This window comes from Erythrolamprus reginae, chromosome 6 (assembly GCF_031021105.1).
Source record: "Erythrolamprus reginae isolate rEryReg1 chromosome 6, rEryReg1.hap1, whole genome shotgun sequence".
Lineage (NCBI taxonomy): Eukaryota > Metazoa > Chordata > Lepidosauria > Squamata > Dipsadidae > Erythrolamprus > Erythrolamprus reginae.
The window spans coordinates 9,371,224-9,386,088 of NC_091955.1; the positions used below are offsets into that span (position 1 = coordinate 9,371,224).

The following is a 14,865-nucleotide window of genomic DNA, read 5'->3' on the forward strand; positions in this document are numbered from 1 at the left end:
TCTGTTCTATTCTCTTTTCTGTAATTCTATTCTTTTCTGTAAATCTATTCTATTCTGTTCTATTCTATAATTCTATTCTATCTATTCTACTCTATTTTATTCTGTAATTCTATTCTATTCTATTCTGTTCTGTTCTATTCTGTAATTCTATTCTGTTCTGTTCTATTCTGTAATTCTATTTTATTCTGTAATTCTATTCTATTTTATTCTGTAATTCTATTCTCTTCTGTTCTGTTCTATTCTCTTTTCTGTAATTCTATTCTATTCTGTAAATCTATTCTATTCTGTAAATCTATTCTATTCTGTTCTATTCTATAATTCTATTCTATCTATTCTACTCTATTTTATTCTGTAATTCTATTCTGTTCTGTTCTATTCTATTCTGCAATTCTATTCTATTCTGTTCTATTCTGTAATTCTATTTTATTCTGTAATTCTATTCTATTCTGTAATTCTATTTTATTCCGTTCTGTTCTATTCTATTCTGTAATTCTATTCCATTCTATTCTGTAATTCTATTCTATTCTATTCTATTCTGTAATTCTATTTTATTCTGTTCTGTTCTATTCTATTCTGTAATTCTATTCTATTCTGTTCTGTAATTCTATTCTATTCTATTATATAATTCTATTCTATTCTATTCTCTTCTGTTCTATAAAAAAGTCCAACAAAGTCCATTAGAAAAATAAACAGGATAGCTCTAGCCAAATGTAAATTAGTCAAGAAAGGATCAACGTAAAATTGTGCTAAAAATAAATCACCTCTAATCTACCCTGGATGCTCGAAGCAGGTGCCGGGGCGGGGAGAATCTAATTAGGCTAAGTACAATCCTTGCCAAGAGTGAGAACTGCCAAAAATGTCATTTCAGATTTTGATCGCGGGACTCTGAAGAGCAAATTCAAAGTTGACGCATCAAATAAGAAGTCTGTTTCAGGAGTAGATAAATAATATACTGCTCAAAAAAAAAGGGGGGAACACTCAAAGAACCCATCCTAGATCTGAATGAATGAAATATTCCCATTGAATACTTTGTTCTGTACAAAGTTGAATGGGCACAACAGCACGTGAAATTGATTGTCAATCAGCGTTGCTTCCTAAGTGGACAGTTTGATTTCACAGAAGTTTGATTTACTTGGAGTTATATTGTGTTGTTTAAGTGTTCCCTTTATTTTTTTTGAGCAGTGTAGCTCGGATGTGAAAAAACTACAGGTAGTCCTCGATTTACGATCACAATTGAGGCAAAAAAAGTATGTTTCTAAGTGAGATGTTGATTAATTGTCTTTCATCTCTCACTTTTTAAAAACAAATAAAGGTAGTTCTTGACTTATAGAAACATAGAAACATAGAAGTCTGACGGCAGAAAAAGACCTCATGGTCCATCTAGTCTGCCCTTATACTATTTTCTGTATTTTATCTTAGGATGGATGTATGTTTATCCCAGGCATGTTTAAATTCAGTTACTGTGGATTTATCTACCACGTCTGCTGGAAGTTTGTTCCAAGGATCTACTACTCTTTCAGTAAAATAATATTTTCTCATGTTGCTTTTGATCTTTCCCCCAACTAACTTCAGATTGTGTCCCCTTGTTCTTGTGTTCACTTTCCTATTAAAAACACTTCCCTCCTGAACCTTATTTAACCCTTTAATATATTTAAATGTTTCGATCACGTCCCCCCTTTTCCTTCTGTCCTCCAGACTATACAGATTGAGTTCATGAAGTCTTTCCTGATACGTTTTATGCTTAAGACCTTCCACCATTCTTGTAGCCCGTCTTTGGACCCGTTCAATTTTGTCAATATCACTATTTTTGCAATATTACAAATTTCAATGTGTTATTTTTTATATTTTATTGCTAGTTTAAGTAACTTGATATTTTATAGATAAGAGAATTTATTTGAGCTATATGAATTATAACATAAAGATAACAGAGTTAAATTTAACAAGAACATAGAATGTGTGTGTTATATATCTGTATTGATCTGATTACAGTTAGACGTTTTTGTTGTATTAGTTAGACTTCTACGATAAGTGGAGCAATGGTAGCTCCCTTAAATGTTGAATGTTGTTTGTCTTGTTTGTCTAATGAAAAACAATAAAAACATATTTTTTTAAAAAAGGAAATACCATAGAGAGATTTAAAGGAACAGGTTTAAAAGAAAAATTTGAGAATATTTTTATAATTGGATTTGGTGGGAGTTAAAGAGATTGAAAAAGAATTAGAATTTGACGAAAGTATTTTTAAAGTCACAAGTGGATTTAAATAAAACTTAAAAGGAATTAAAAGAGGCTTCAAAATGGAGTGAGCGGCTATCTAGCAATTGGAAATACCATAGAGAGATTTAAAGGAACAAGTTTAATAATAATAATAATAATAATAATAATAATAATAATCAATAATAATCTATAGATATAAAAATATTATGATTTCTAAATAAAAAAATAAATGTAAATTATATTAAAGTATGATATGTTACCAGGCTGATGTAAATAGGCTGTAATAAATAAGGTCAACAGGATGGTTGATGTTTGTATAAACCGTTGAATGTTTAAGATTTGACATATATTTAAAATATGAATTTTTATACAAGTTTATGTTTTTGTATGTTTTGTAAGATGTGTCTTATTGTTTTTATGCATTTTTTAATGTAAATATTTAATAAAGACTATTTAAAAAAAATAAAAAATAAAAATAAAGGAACAAGTTTAAAAGCCCAAAAGGGACCTCACTTTTTAAAAATTTAACTCGTAAGGGCCATCTAAGGAAATTACAGACGGTGCAAAAACCGAGGCGGCATTTTTATCAGAAGGAATAAAACCCTCACCGCAGAAATCGGGCGTTCTCCAGTCCACGCAAACCCCGTGCACTTTGCAAAGATGGGCGTAGGAGGCTATGATCTCACATACTTCCTCCCCAAAGCAATTGTTCTCTTCACAGCTCGCATAGAATATGTTGGGAGGGATGACTTGATGGCACTCGTAGAAAATAGTGGACAGTAAGATGCTGCACCGCCTGGTTGCATGCTCGACGCAAACCTCAGGCCTCCTCTCTTTGCAGACCCTTCCCTGCTTCTGAATGGTCCAATCCTGGATGAAAGTAGTGACGTCACGAGTAATGGAGTCATTCTTTAAGAGCAGGTCATTCTCGCTGTTTTGGTCACACACCCCTAAAGGAAACACAGAGGAAAGATATTAAGGGATTGCACAGAACATGGCTGTCAAACTTGAATTCATTGTGGGCTGCGTCAGGGTTATGTTTGATCTCGGTGGGCTGGGATGCGCAAGGCGGAAATCAGAGCATAAAATACAAGCTAGATGGACATGATCTTGTAGACGACTCGCACTCTGTCAAGGATCTTAGAGCACTCATTTCTGAAGATCTACAGTAAGTGCCAGAGCCCACTTTAACAACATTGCAAAAAAAAAAAGGCATTAAAGGCTGTTGTGAGCCGCCCCGAGTCTGCGGAGAGGGGCGGCATACAAATCTAATAAATACAAATACAAATACAAAAGTTGTTAATCTAATCCTACATCGCTTCTTCTCTGGTAATATTGTACTACGAACTAAAGCATACAAAACCTTTGCTAGACCAATTCTCGAATACAGTTCATCTGTCTGGAACCCACACTGCATATGAGACGTTAATACAACTGAACGAGTCCAGAGATATTTCATCACTGCAGAGCACTGCACACCAAGGCAACTAGACACAAGAACAGATTTTCCCCCGAACGCCATCACTCTACTAAACAAATAATTCCCTCAACACTGTCAGACTTTTTATTAAATCTGCACTTCTATTCTACTAGTTTTTTCCCTCATCATTCCTATCACCCATCTCTTCCAACTTAGGACTGTATGACTGTAACTTGTTGCTTGTATCCTAAGATTTTTATTAATATTGTTTCTTCATTGCTTATTTGACCCCTATGACAATCGTTAAGTGTTGTAACTCATGATTCTTGACAAATGTATCTTTTTCTTTTATGTACACTGAGAGCATATGCACCAAGACAAATTCCTTGTGTGTCCAATCACACTTGGCCAATAAAATTCTATTCTATTCTATTCTATTCTATTCTATTCTATGAAGAGTCCTCTACTCCTTGCCTTGCAACAGAATACTTTTACCACCAGACTTGAAATTTTGGGCTTAGATAACTTAGAACTTCACTGCCTTCTCTCTGACCTAAGCATAGTACATAAAATTATCTGCTACAACGTCCTACCTATCAATGATTACTTCAGCTTCAACCACAACAATACATGAGCAAACAACAGATACAAACGTAAGGTAAACAGCTCCAAACTCAATTGCAGAAAATATGACTGCAACAATAGAGTGATGAAATGCCTGACTCTGGTTTTCTCCCCAAACCAGTGTTCCCTCTAATTTTTTGGGGGGGCGGGGGGGGGGGGCGGAAAAGTATAGTGTCTGAGCGGCAGTCCCTTTGGGACTGGGCGCCACAGAAATAATAAATAAATAAATAAATAAATAAATAAATAAATAAATGAACGAACGAACGAACGAACGAACGAACGAACGAACGAATGAATGAATTAATTAATGAACGAACGAACGAACGAACGAATGAACGAACAAACAAACAAACAAACAAACAAACAAACAAACAAAAACCCACCCTGTTTTGCCTCAGAGAATTTCAAAATAAGATACTGTACTGTGTGTCTATAACAGTGTTTTTCAACCAGTGTGCCGTGGCACACTAGTGTGCCGTGAGACATGGTCAGGTGTGCCGCGAAGCTCAGAGAGAGAAAGAAAAAAAAAGAGAGAGAAAGAAAGCAAGAGAGACAGAGAGAAAGCAAGAGAGAGAGAAAAAGCAAGAGTGAGAGAGAGAAAGAAAGCAAGAGAGAGAGAAAGAAAGCAAGAGAGAAAGAAAATGAGAGAAAGAGAGAAAGAGAGAAAAAGCAAGAAAGATAAAAAGAAAGAGAATGAGAGAGAGAGAGAGCAAGAGAGAGAAAGAAAGAAAGAGAGAGAGGGAGGGAAGGTGGGAGAGAGAAAGAGAGCAAAAAAGAGGAAGGATGGAAGGAAGAGAAAAAGAAAGGGATGAAGAGAGAGAAAAAAGAAAGGGACAGAAAGAGGGAGGGAGAGAGAAATAGAGCGAAAGGAATAGAGAGAGAATTTTTTTGTACAAACTTTTTTTACCCCTCCCCCCCACTCAATGTGCCCCATGGTTTTGTAAATGTAAAAAATGTGCCGCGGCTCAAAAAAGGTTGAAAATCACTGGTCTATAACAGTGAGCTCATAATAGGGCAACTCTATCAATATCAAAATGCCACTTAAACAGTTGAGCTAGTTTCAAACTAGATTTTGATTTTCTTTCTCTCTTCCTTACTCCCATTCTTTTTCTTTCTCTTTTCCTTCCTCTCTTTTTTCTATCTGTTTCTCTCTCTTCCTCTCTTCCTCTCTCTCTCCTTCCCTCTCACTCTTTCCCTCTCGGCTTCTGGGCAGGTTTGGAAAACTCTGAGTTGATGATGATTTTTAAGTGAGCGATTGCTCACTGCTCAGCTTAGAGGGAACTATGCCCCAAACCTCACAAACTTTAACCTTAGACGTTGTCCTCTCCCCATTCCTAATATGTCTGTAACAGGTGTACATAAGCGCACCAATGTGCCTACTATCGCTATCCTAATGTCCCTTTTTATTTGCATCCTTTTCATGTATTCAAACATGTTTATACTTTTATCTGTTATCTTATAAATGCTTGACAAAATAAATAAAATAAATAAATAAAAGTTGCTTCTCTCCTTGATTAGTTTCCATCCATGGCTTCTTGCCTTCAGGGGCTTTGGAGAACAGCTTGACTCCCTCTTCTTTGTGGTATCCCTTCAAACATTGAAACACTGCTATCATGTCACCTCTAGTCCTAATTTTCATTAAATTAGACATTCCTGCAACCGTTCTTCATATGTTTAACTTCCAGCCCCCTAAAAATCTTTGTTGTTTTCTTCTACACTCTTTCCAGAGTCTCAACATCCTTTTTAATATTGTGGTGATCAAAAATAGATGCAATACTCCAATTATGTTCTTACCAAGACCTTACAGAAACCAAATGCATTTTAGAGAGATCCATTAAAGCAAGGATTTACTATAATGTTCGAAAGGCCTCGATCGTTGCGAAACACTCGGAAACGGTACTTGGGGAGGGACTTTTCAAACGTACCACAAAGCCCATACATTTTTGAGGCAAAGCTCTTTGGGCTAAGTTGCAAAGTGAATTCGTTGTTGCTGGGAGTGAAGGCAAGGGTGTGGTTGTGTTGCAAAAACTTGACTTCGTGCATGATCGTCCCATAGATATTAATGTCCACTTGACCGTTAGTATAGGGCGGTGTGACTTCTAGGCCATTCACAGCTACCTGTTTTGAAAAGTGGGTTAAAAGAAGAATGAGATTAGGTTAACAGAATTGGAAGGGACCTTAGAGGTCATCTACTCCAACCCCTTGCCCAAGCAGGAGACCTATACCAATCAGGGCGAATCTTTTTTGGTTCATGTGCTAAAAGTAAGGGGAACATGGGGAGGGTCATATGCGTGCATGCCCACCCCCATAATTCCATGTGATGGCATGGAACCCCCGGCACGTGATAGCACACCCATTTTTCGCTCTCTCTAGACTTCAGACCCTTTTTAGGAGCCTGGGGTGGGCGAAAATGGCCTCTCCCCCTGGAGGTCCTCTGGAGGCTGGAAACAGCCCATTTGCTGACCTGGATGGACCAGAAGTCCCATTATTTTGCTCTCCCCAGGCTTCAGAGCCTTTGTAGGAGACTAGAGAGGGCAAAAATGGCCTCATTCTCCCCTAGAAGCAGGGGTGGATAGCAGGTAGGACGGGGTGGAATGCAGTTCCACCGGCGGAAATGAAGATGCATGTGCAGCTCCAGCTGATCGGCGGCTGTCACTTACTGGATTACTGGTCTCGGCTCGGCTCTCCTTTTTCTCCCTGCTGCTGCTGCTGGTGTGTCTGTGCTCCTTGCTTTTTTCCTCTTTCCTCCTTCCTGGCCTCGGACGAGCTTCCCTCTCTCCTGCCCGGCTCCCCTCCAGCCTCACGCGGCCACCTCCCACCGGAAGTGCAAGCAGAAGGCGTGGGTGGAAGCTGAACTGGCAGAATTTATGCTTCTGGCAGTGCCCGTTCACCTAGCGACCCAGCCTGAGGTGGAGGGGGCAACCCAGGAAGGAGAGCGCGGGAAACGTGAAACAAATTGTCACCCCAGCGAGCGACACTGGTAAGGTTGTAAGTCGAGGACTTAACAGTTCACTTGAACAATGATGATCATTCAAGCCACTCCCACCTGGTCACAAGGCCAGTAAGGCACCCAGCCACATGGTCATTAAGCTATACCCACAAAATAAGCCACAACCACAGTGTGGCGGTACAAATTTTGGCTGCCCATTACTGCCTAGAAGTCCTCCGGAGGCCAGAATCTGGCCCATTTCTCAACTTGAAACTGGCCATTTCTGCCCTCCGGAGGGCCTCCGGAGGGAAAGGGCCCTTTTCACCCTCCCCAGGCTCCTAGAAAGGCTCTGGAGCTTGGCAAGAGCAAACAACGGACCTTCCTCATTGCCTCCAGAGGTCGGAAACTGCTTGTTACCAGACTACAAGTGGTCCCAGAAGGCCCGAAAATCAGCTGGTTTGAGCTCATGTGCTCACCGATATGGCTCCGCATGCCACTTGTGGCACCTGTGCCATAGGCCCACCATCACTGCCCTACACCATTTATGACACATGGCAGTCCAATCCCTTCCAGAAAGCCTCCATGATGAAACTCCCACAACTTCTGAATTACATCATAGAGATCAAGCATATCAACTGGAAATCAACGGGGATCTGAAGGGGCAGTTGTTGTTGTTGTTGTTGTTGTTGTTGTTGTTGTTATTATTATTATTATTATTATTATTATTATTATTATTATTATTATTTACACTTGTATGCAGCCCTCTCCGAAGACTCGGAGCAGCTGTTAAAATCCACCACGAGGTTGAAAGCAAAGTACAAATAGTCCTCAGCTTACAACAGTTCAAAATTACATCACTGAAAAAAGTGAGCTGTGACCTGTTTTTCCTTGGAACAAACTTCCGGCAGATGTGGTTGGTAAATCTACAGTAACTGAATTTAAACATGCCTGGGATAAACATATATTCATCCTAAGATGCATATGCCCATGTCACACCAACATTCCGCAGTCTGCATTGGTTGCCGATCAGTTTCCGGTCACAATTCAAAGTGTTGGTTATGACCTACAAAGCCCTTCATGGCACCGGACCAGAATATCTCCGGGACCGCCTTCTGCCGCACGAATTCCAGCGACCAGTTAGGTCCCACAGAGTTGGCCTTCTCCGGGTCCCGTCAACTAAACAATGTTGTTTGGCGGGACCCAGGGGAAGAGCCTTCTCTGTGGCGGCCCCGACCCTTTGGAACCAACTCCCCCCAGATATCAGAGTTGCCCCCACCCTCCTAGCCTTTCGTAAACTCCTTAAAACCCAACTCTGTCATCAGGCATAGGGGAATTGACATTTTCCTTCCCCCTAGGCTTATAAAATTTATGCATGGTATGCTAGTATGTATGATTGGTTTCTAAATTGGGTTTTTTTAAAATTAACTTAAATATTAGATTTGTTTTCATTGTATTATTATTGCTGTGAGCCGCTCCGAGAGGGGCGGCATACAAATCTGATTAATAAATAAATAAATAAAATATAAAAATACAGGAAATAGTATAAGGGCAGACTAGATGGACCAGGAGGTCTTTTTCTGCCATCAGTCTTCTATGTTTCTATGTTTCTTTAAGTCAATATTTTTCCATGCGCCGTTGTAACCATTGTAAACAGATGGTTGCTAAGTGGAGGAATAGCTGTATACAAGAAGAGGCTTGGATGGAAAAGTAGCTGTCTTGAGTTGGAAGCAAAACTCATTTCCCCAACCAGCAGAAGGATGGCAGGTGATATGAAGCCCCAAAGAGTGTGTGTGTGTGTAATAATTTCTGGCATAGTTGCGGTGCCACGTTTGCAGCAGACGTGACTTCTGGAGTGGCTACTGCCGTCTAGTGCAACCCACCACAATTAAATGGGAATCTGTTCCAAATTATCCTGTTTTGTCCTGGAATTTGGGTTTTGTCCAGTCCAAGAGCAAAGCTTGAGAGTTCTATTCCTTTTATATGGAAAGAAGGTTCAGTCTTGCTTATATAAAGTCCGTGTGGTTTGGAGCCTTTTTAGAATAGAATAGAATAACTTTACTGACACTTTGAAAGTACGAGGGTCGCCCAGAAAGTAATGCACCACATTTTTTTTCTCAGCTTACAGTAATGGTATGAATGCAAAACATTAGATATATATTATCTGAATTGTCATGAGCGCGTGTGTAAATTTTGCATTTCTTCAGACAGATAGCGTAGCTGCAGCAGTGTTTCGAAATTGTGTCTGTAAGGAATGTACGTTACAAGCAGCGTATTGTATTTGAATTTCTCACTGTGAAGAAAGAAATTGTTGGGAACATTCACAAATGTTTGTGTACAGCTTATGGAGAATCTGCAATCGACAGAAGTACGGTTAGTCGCTGGCCACAGCTGAGGATGATGCAGAGGTGATTCGCACAGTGCAGAAATTGCTTCGTGACCAGAACAAGGAGTGGTACCAATAGGGCAAACATTCCCTTATGTCTTGCTGCAAGAAGGTCATAGAACGGGACAGAGATTACATCAAAAAATAGGAAGTGTAGAAGAAACATCATTCTTTCTTCTGTGTAAGTTTCATTGTTTTCAATAAATAATTGTTGAAGAACAAAAATGTGGTGCATTACTTTTTGGGCGACCCTCGTACATTCATTGGGAGGGAAGGAAGGATTCAGCTGGTTTGGATCGGTTTTGGCGAACCGGTAGCAGGAACCCGGGTGCAGTTCCATCCTATATTCACTGTGTTTTTGACGCCACATGCATCTGTGGATAGCAAACAATGTCATCTGGCGGAACCCAGGGGAAGAGTCTTCTCTGTGGTGGCTCCAACCCTCTGGAATCAGCTCCCTCCAGAGAATAGAACTGCCCCCACCCTCCTTGCCTTTCGTAAACTCCTTAAAACCCACCTCTGTCATCAAGCGTGGGGGAACTGAGACATCTCCCCCTGCCTATGTAGTTTTAGTGCATGATATGACTGTATGTATGTTTTTTTATATTGGGGTTCCTTGCTTTTAGATTTTTTAAATGTACAAATGTTATTTTACATTTTAATTATTAGATTTGTCAATATATATTGTTTTTATCACTGTTGTGAGCTGCCCCGAGTCTGGGGAGAGGGGCGGCATACAAATCTAATAAATAACAATAATAATAATAATAATAATAATAATAATAATAATAATAATAATAATAATTGTGTGAATTGCCATGTTTGATGTTGCACGCATGCGTGGATGGCTCGCAGAAGCAAATTGCTGTGTTTTGTGACACCGCAGGCACACGCGCTCGCATTTCTGAGTCCTTCGGGATTGGGCAGCATAGAAATCGAATAAATAAATAAATAAATAAATTTCTGGTGCTAGGCAAAGTGGTTCTTACAGTATACGAAGTCCACCTCTGGAGAGACTGGCCCACAGTCACCCAGCTTTCTTTCAGGGTTAAAGTGGGGCTAGGACTTACAGTTTTCTGGTTATTAGCCTAGTGTCCTTCACCACAAGACCAAACTGGCTCACAGTTATCGGCCTTGAAATGAAGTCTACAGGGTATTTTAGAAATTCTACTGTACTTTCGTGAGTCACCTCTCATGGATCCATCATAATGAAATCAAAAGGAAAAGGAGCCACCTTGATCTACTCATACAGAGCGGTACCTCTACTTACGAACTTAATTCGTTCCGTGACCAGGTTCTTAAGTAGAAAAGTTTGTAAGGAGAAGCAATTTTTCCCATAGGAATCAATGTAAAAGCAAATAATGCTTGCAATTGGGGAAACCACAGGGAGGGTGGAGGCTTTTTCCTCCCAGGAGATTCCTAGAGAGGCCCCACGGAGGCTTCTCCCTGCCTTTTCTGGCCCTGTTTCCTCCTAGGAGATTCCTCGAGAGGCCCCACGGAGGCTTCTCCCTGCCTTTTCTGGCCCTGTTTCCTCCTAGGAGATTCCTCGAGAGGCCCCACGGAGGCTTCTCCCTGCCTTTTCTGGCCCTGTTTCCTCCTAGGAGATTCCTAGAGAGGCCCCACGGAGGCTTCTCCCCTCCTTTTCTGGCCCTGTTTCCTCCTAGGAGATTCCTCGAGATGCCCCACGGAGGCTTCTCCCTGCCTTTTCCAGTTCCAGTTTCGGAGGCTCGGGTTTGTAAGTGGAAAATGGTTCTTAAGAAGAGGCAAAAAAAATCTTGAACACCCGGATCTTATCTAGAAAAGTTCGTAAATAGAGGCATTTGTATATTTTTCTCATGTCGGTCTCTTACCCAGTGATGGCCTGCTACCAGAACGGTAAGGTGCTACATTCCAGTAGCGATTTTCAGGATGCATGCACAATTGTGTACCCTGATGTACACAGGCATGCACACATGAAAGATTTGGCTTCTGCACATGTGCAACAAGCAAAATCTCATGTGAGCAAGATTTTGTCGACTTTCGATGATTTTTTGTATCAGCAAAATACCGGCAGAAATCGCTGAAATCTCACTCGCGCATGCATCTTCGCATGAGATTTTGCTTGCTGTGCATGTGCACAAAACCAAATGTCACACTGATGGGTGCGCATGCACCCACTGGATGTGCAGGCACCCACAACGACCTCACCGGTTGCGCCAAAGACGTCAGGCCTTCGCTGCTCTTACCGTCATGTTGTCATAGAGCTGCACAGAGAATCCCCCGGATGTGAGCTCAATGGCGTTCATGCAGTTGAGTCTGGGGGCTGAGCTGCACGCTCCATTGTGAAGAATCACGTCCAGGTCTTCTTCTTTGTCTTCAAACAAGGTGTAGGAGCAGTTGCCTGTCAGCTTAAAATCCAGGCCGTCAAAGGTGACAATGTGCCTGCTTGAACTTCCCATGCACGTACCTATAAAGAGGAAATTAAAAAATGACCTTCAAGAGGATACAACTTATTTCCTACATACCCCCCAGTTGTGAGTGAGCCTTGTCCCTCTCTGGTAATGTCAGATCCTGAGGAGGAAGAGCTAAGCCCCTCTGGATACCCTGGGCCAGTGGGGTTGCCAGCTAATGCAGAGAATGAGAGTCAACTGGATGTACCAGAGGTGGCAGATATGTCAATGGGGGATTTGTCCAAGTCAGAGGATGAAGAGGATATTAGAGTGGATGAGCCACTCTTAGATGCTAGATTCAGGAGGTTACAAAGCATATAACAACATGAATCCCAGCGACCGATTAGGTCCCACAGAGTTGGCCTTCTCCAGGTGCCGTTGACAAAACAATGTCATCTGGCAGGACCCAGGGGAAGAGCCTTCTCTGTGGCGGCCCCGACCCTCTGGAATCAACTCCCCCCCGGAGATTAAGACTGCCCCCACCCTCCTTGCCTTTCGCAAACTTCTGAAAACCCACCTATGTTGCCAGGCTTGGGGAATGTGATATACCCCTAGCTGTTCCATTTTATGTATGGTTTGCTTGGATTGTATGATTGTTTTATAATGGGTTTTTTATAATTGTTTTTAATATTAGATTTGTATTTCCGTATTATTTGTTGTGAGCCGCTCTGAACTGTGACACACGTGCACTGTAAGTTTAGAAATGCACTGGAACATTATGCAGTTTTGTGTGGGTTTGCGGTAAGTTTTAGATTCAAATAACCGAAAAAGATGACATTATGAGGTTCTACATTTAGTTTCCTCTTTCTAATAAATGAGATTCTTTCCTCTTCTTCCCCCAAACAATATTGGCAAGATTATCCTTTATTTAAGGTTAATGGTCCTTCCTTCCTTTTTCTTTCTTTCCTTTCTTTCATTCTTTCCTTCCTTCTTTCCTTTATTTCTTCATCTTCCTTCCTATTTCTCTTCCTTCCTTTCTGTCTGTCTTTCTGACTTTTTATTTCTGTCTTTCATTCTTTTCTTTCTCTTTCTTTCTTTTTCTTTCCTTCTCTTTCTTTCCTTTATTCCTTCCTCTTCCTTCCTTCCTTCCTTTCTGTCTTTCATTCTTTTCTTTCCTTCTCTTTCTTTCCTTTATTCCTTCATCTTCCTTCCTTCCCTCCTTCCTTTCTTCCTTCCTTTCTCTTTTTCTTTCTTTCTTTCCTTTCTTTCATTCTTTCCTTCTTTCTTTCCTTTATTTCTTCCTTCCTTCCTTTCTGTCTGTCTTTCTGTCTTTCATTCTTTTCTTTCTCTTTCTTCCTTTCCTTCCTTTCCTTCCTTCCTTTCTTCCTTTCCTTCTCTTTCTTTCCTTTATTCCTTCCTCTTCCTTCCCTCCCTCCCTCTTTCCTTCCTTCCCTTCCCTTTCCTTTCTTTAATTTTTTTCCCTTCCCTTCCTCCCTCTCTCCCTCCTTCCTTCCTTCTTTCTTTCCTTCCAAGGATAGATATCTTCAATGTTCAGCTAGATGTCATTTCCTGATTGATGTTACCTGGTATTCCATATTCTGTTCTAAGGTGCTGAAGCCCTTTATCTGAGTTGTTAATTCTGCCTTGGTGAGATTTTACAGGAAAACAAAAACAAACAAACACACAAAAACTACTCACAAGGACACACCCAACGACAGCCACAGGTTTCCTCCACTTTAACAGCAGGGAAATTGTTGTGACAGGTCGGCTTGGCCATCCTCTCACAAAGATGTCGGTGACTTTTCAGTTCTGTCCGGCCACCTGGTAAGCACGTCACACTATAACATTGATCCAGTAACTGCCACTTGTCACCAGGCTGCATAGAAAGACACAGCAAAGTTAAAAATAGGATCCGAGGTTAAGGAAACCCTCAAAGTGCACGTCTTCGGTGGTCTCTGTTCAATGGGCACCAAACTGTGATTTATAATTCTCATTTTATTTTATTTTATTTATTTTTTGTCCAAAACACAATGAAGGCTATGGAGGATATATTCGTAGTAGAATACAGTAGTACCCCTAGATACGAGCATAATTCGTTCCAGAAGGGAACTTGTATGTCGAGACAACTCGTATCTGGAACAAAGTTGTTTTTCCCCTTCGAGATAACCAAAAGCAAGGATTCTTGCGCCACTAGTGGACGCTCGGCTCGTATCCCGAATTTGAGCTCGGGACTGGAACAGAAATGTCTCTCCCCTCATGGCTCGTATCTTGAAATACTCGCATGTAGAGCAGCTCGTATCTAGAGGTACTACTATATATCAATGAAAGAATAGAAGAAGAGATATAGGAATAAAATAGACCAATGAAACTTGACTGTAAAAAATATAATTTCAACAATCGAGTTATCACACTACTCACAAGAGCCTACAAAACTTTTGCCAGACCCATCCTTGAATACAGCTCATCTGTCTGGAACCCATACCACATCTCAGACATCAACACCCTTGAAAACGTCCAAAGATATTTCACCAGAAGAGCCCTTCACTCCTCCACTCGAAAAAGAATACCCTACGAAAATAGACTAACAATCCTGGGTCTAGAAAGCTTAGAACTATGGCGCCTAAAACACGATTTAAGTATTGCCCACAAGATCATATGCTGCAACGTCCTACCGGTCAATGACTACTTCAGCTTCAACCGCAACAACACAAGAGCACGCAACAGATTCAAACTTAATATTAACCGCTCCAAACTTGACTGTAAAAAATATGACTTTAACAATCGAGTTGTCGAAGCGTGGAACTCATTGCCGGACTCAATTGTGTCAACCCCTAACCTCCAACATTTCTCCCTTAGACTCTCCACGATTGACCTCTCCAGGTTCCTAAGAGGCCAGTAAGGGGCAGACATAAGTGCACTGGTGTGC

At 40.8% G+C, this 14,865-nt stretch overlaps 1 protein-coding gene across 1 annotated transcript in view; it reads right to left on the reverse strand.

Moving 5' to 3' along the window:
- The window catches only part of VWF (von Willebrand factor), a 175,648-nt gene that overhangs the window by 51,146 nt on the left and 109,637 nt on the right, over window positions 1-14,865 (reverse strand). Inside the window, exons 25-28 of the mRNA XM_070755224.1 lie at window positions 13,638-13,815; window positions 11,796-12,016; window positions 6,184-6,376; window positions 2,823-3,164 (exon numbers count right to left, since the gene is read on the reverse strand). Coding sequence (XP_070611325.1) covers window positions 2,823-3,164; window positions 6,184-6,376; window positions 11,796-12,016; window positions 13,638-13,815 — 934 coding nt within the window. The remainder of the gene's footprint in view (window positions 1-2,822; window positions 3,165-6,183; window positions 6,377-11,795; window positions 12,017-13,637; window positions 13,816-14,865) is intronic.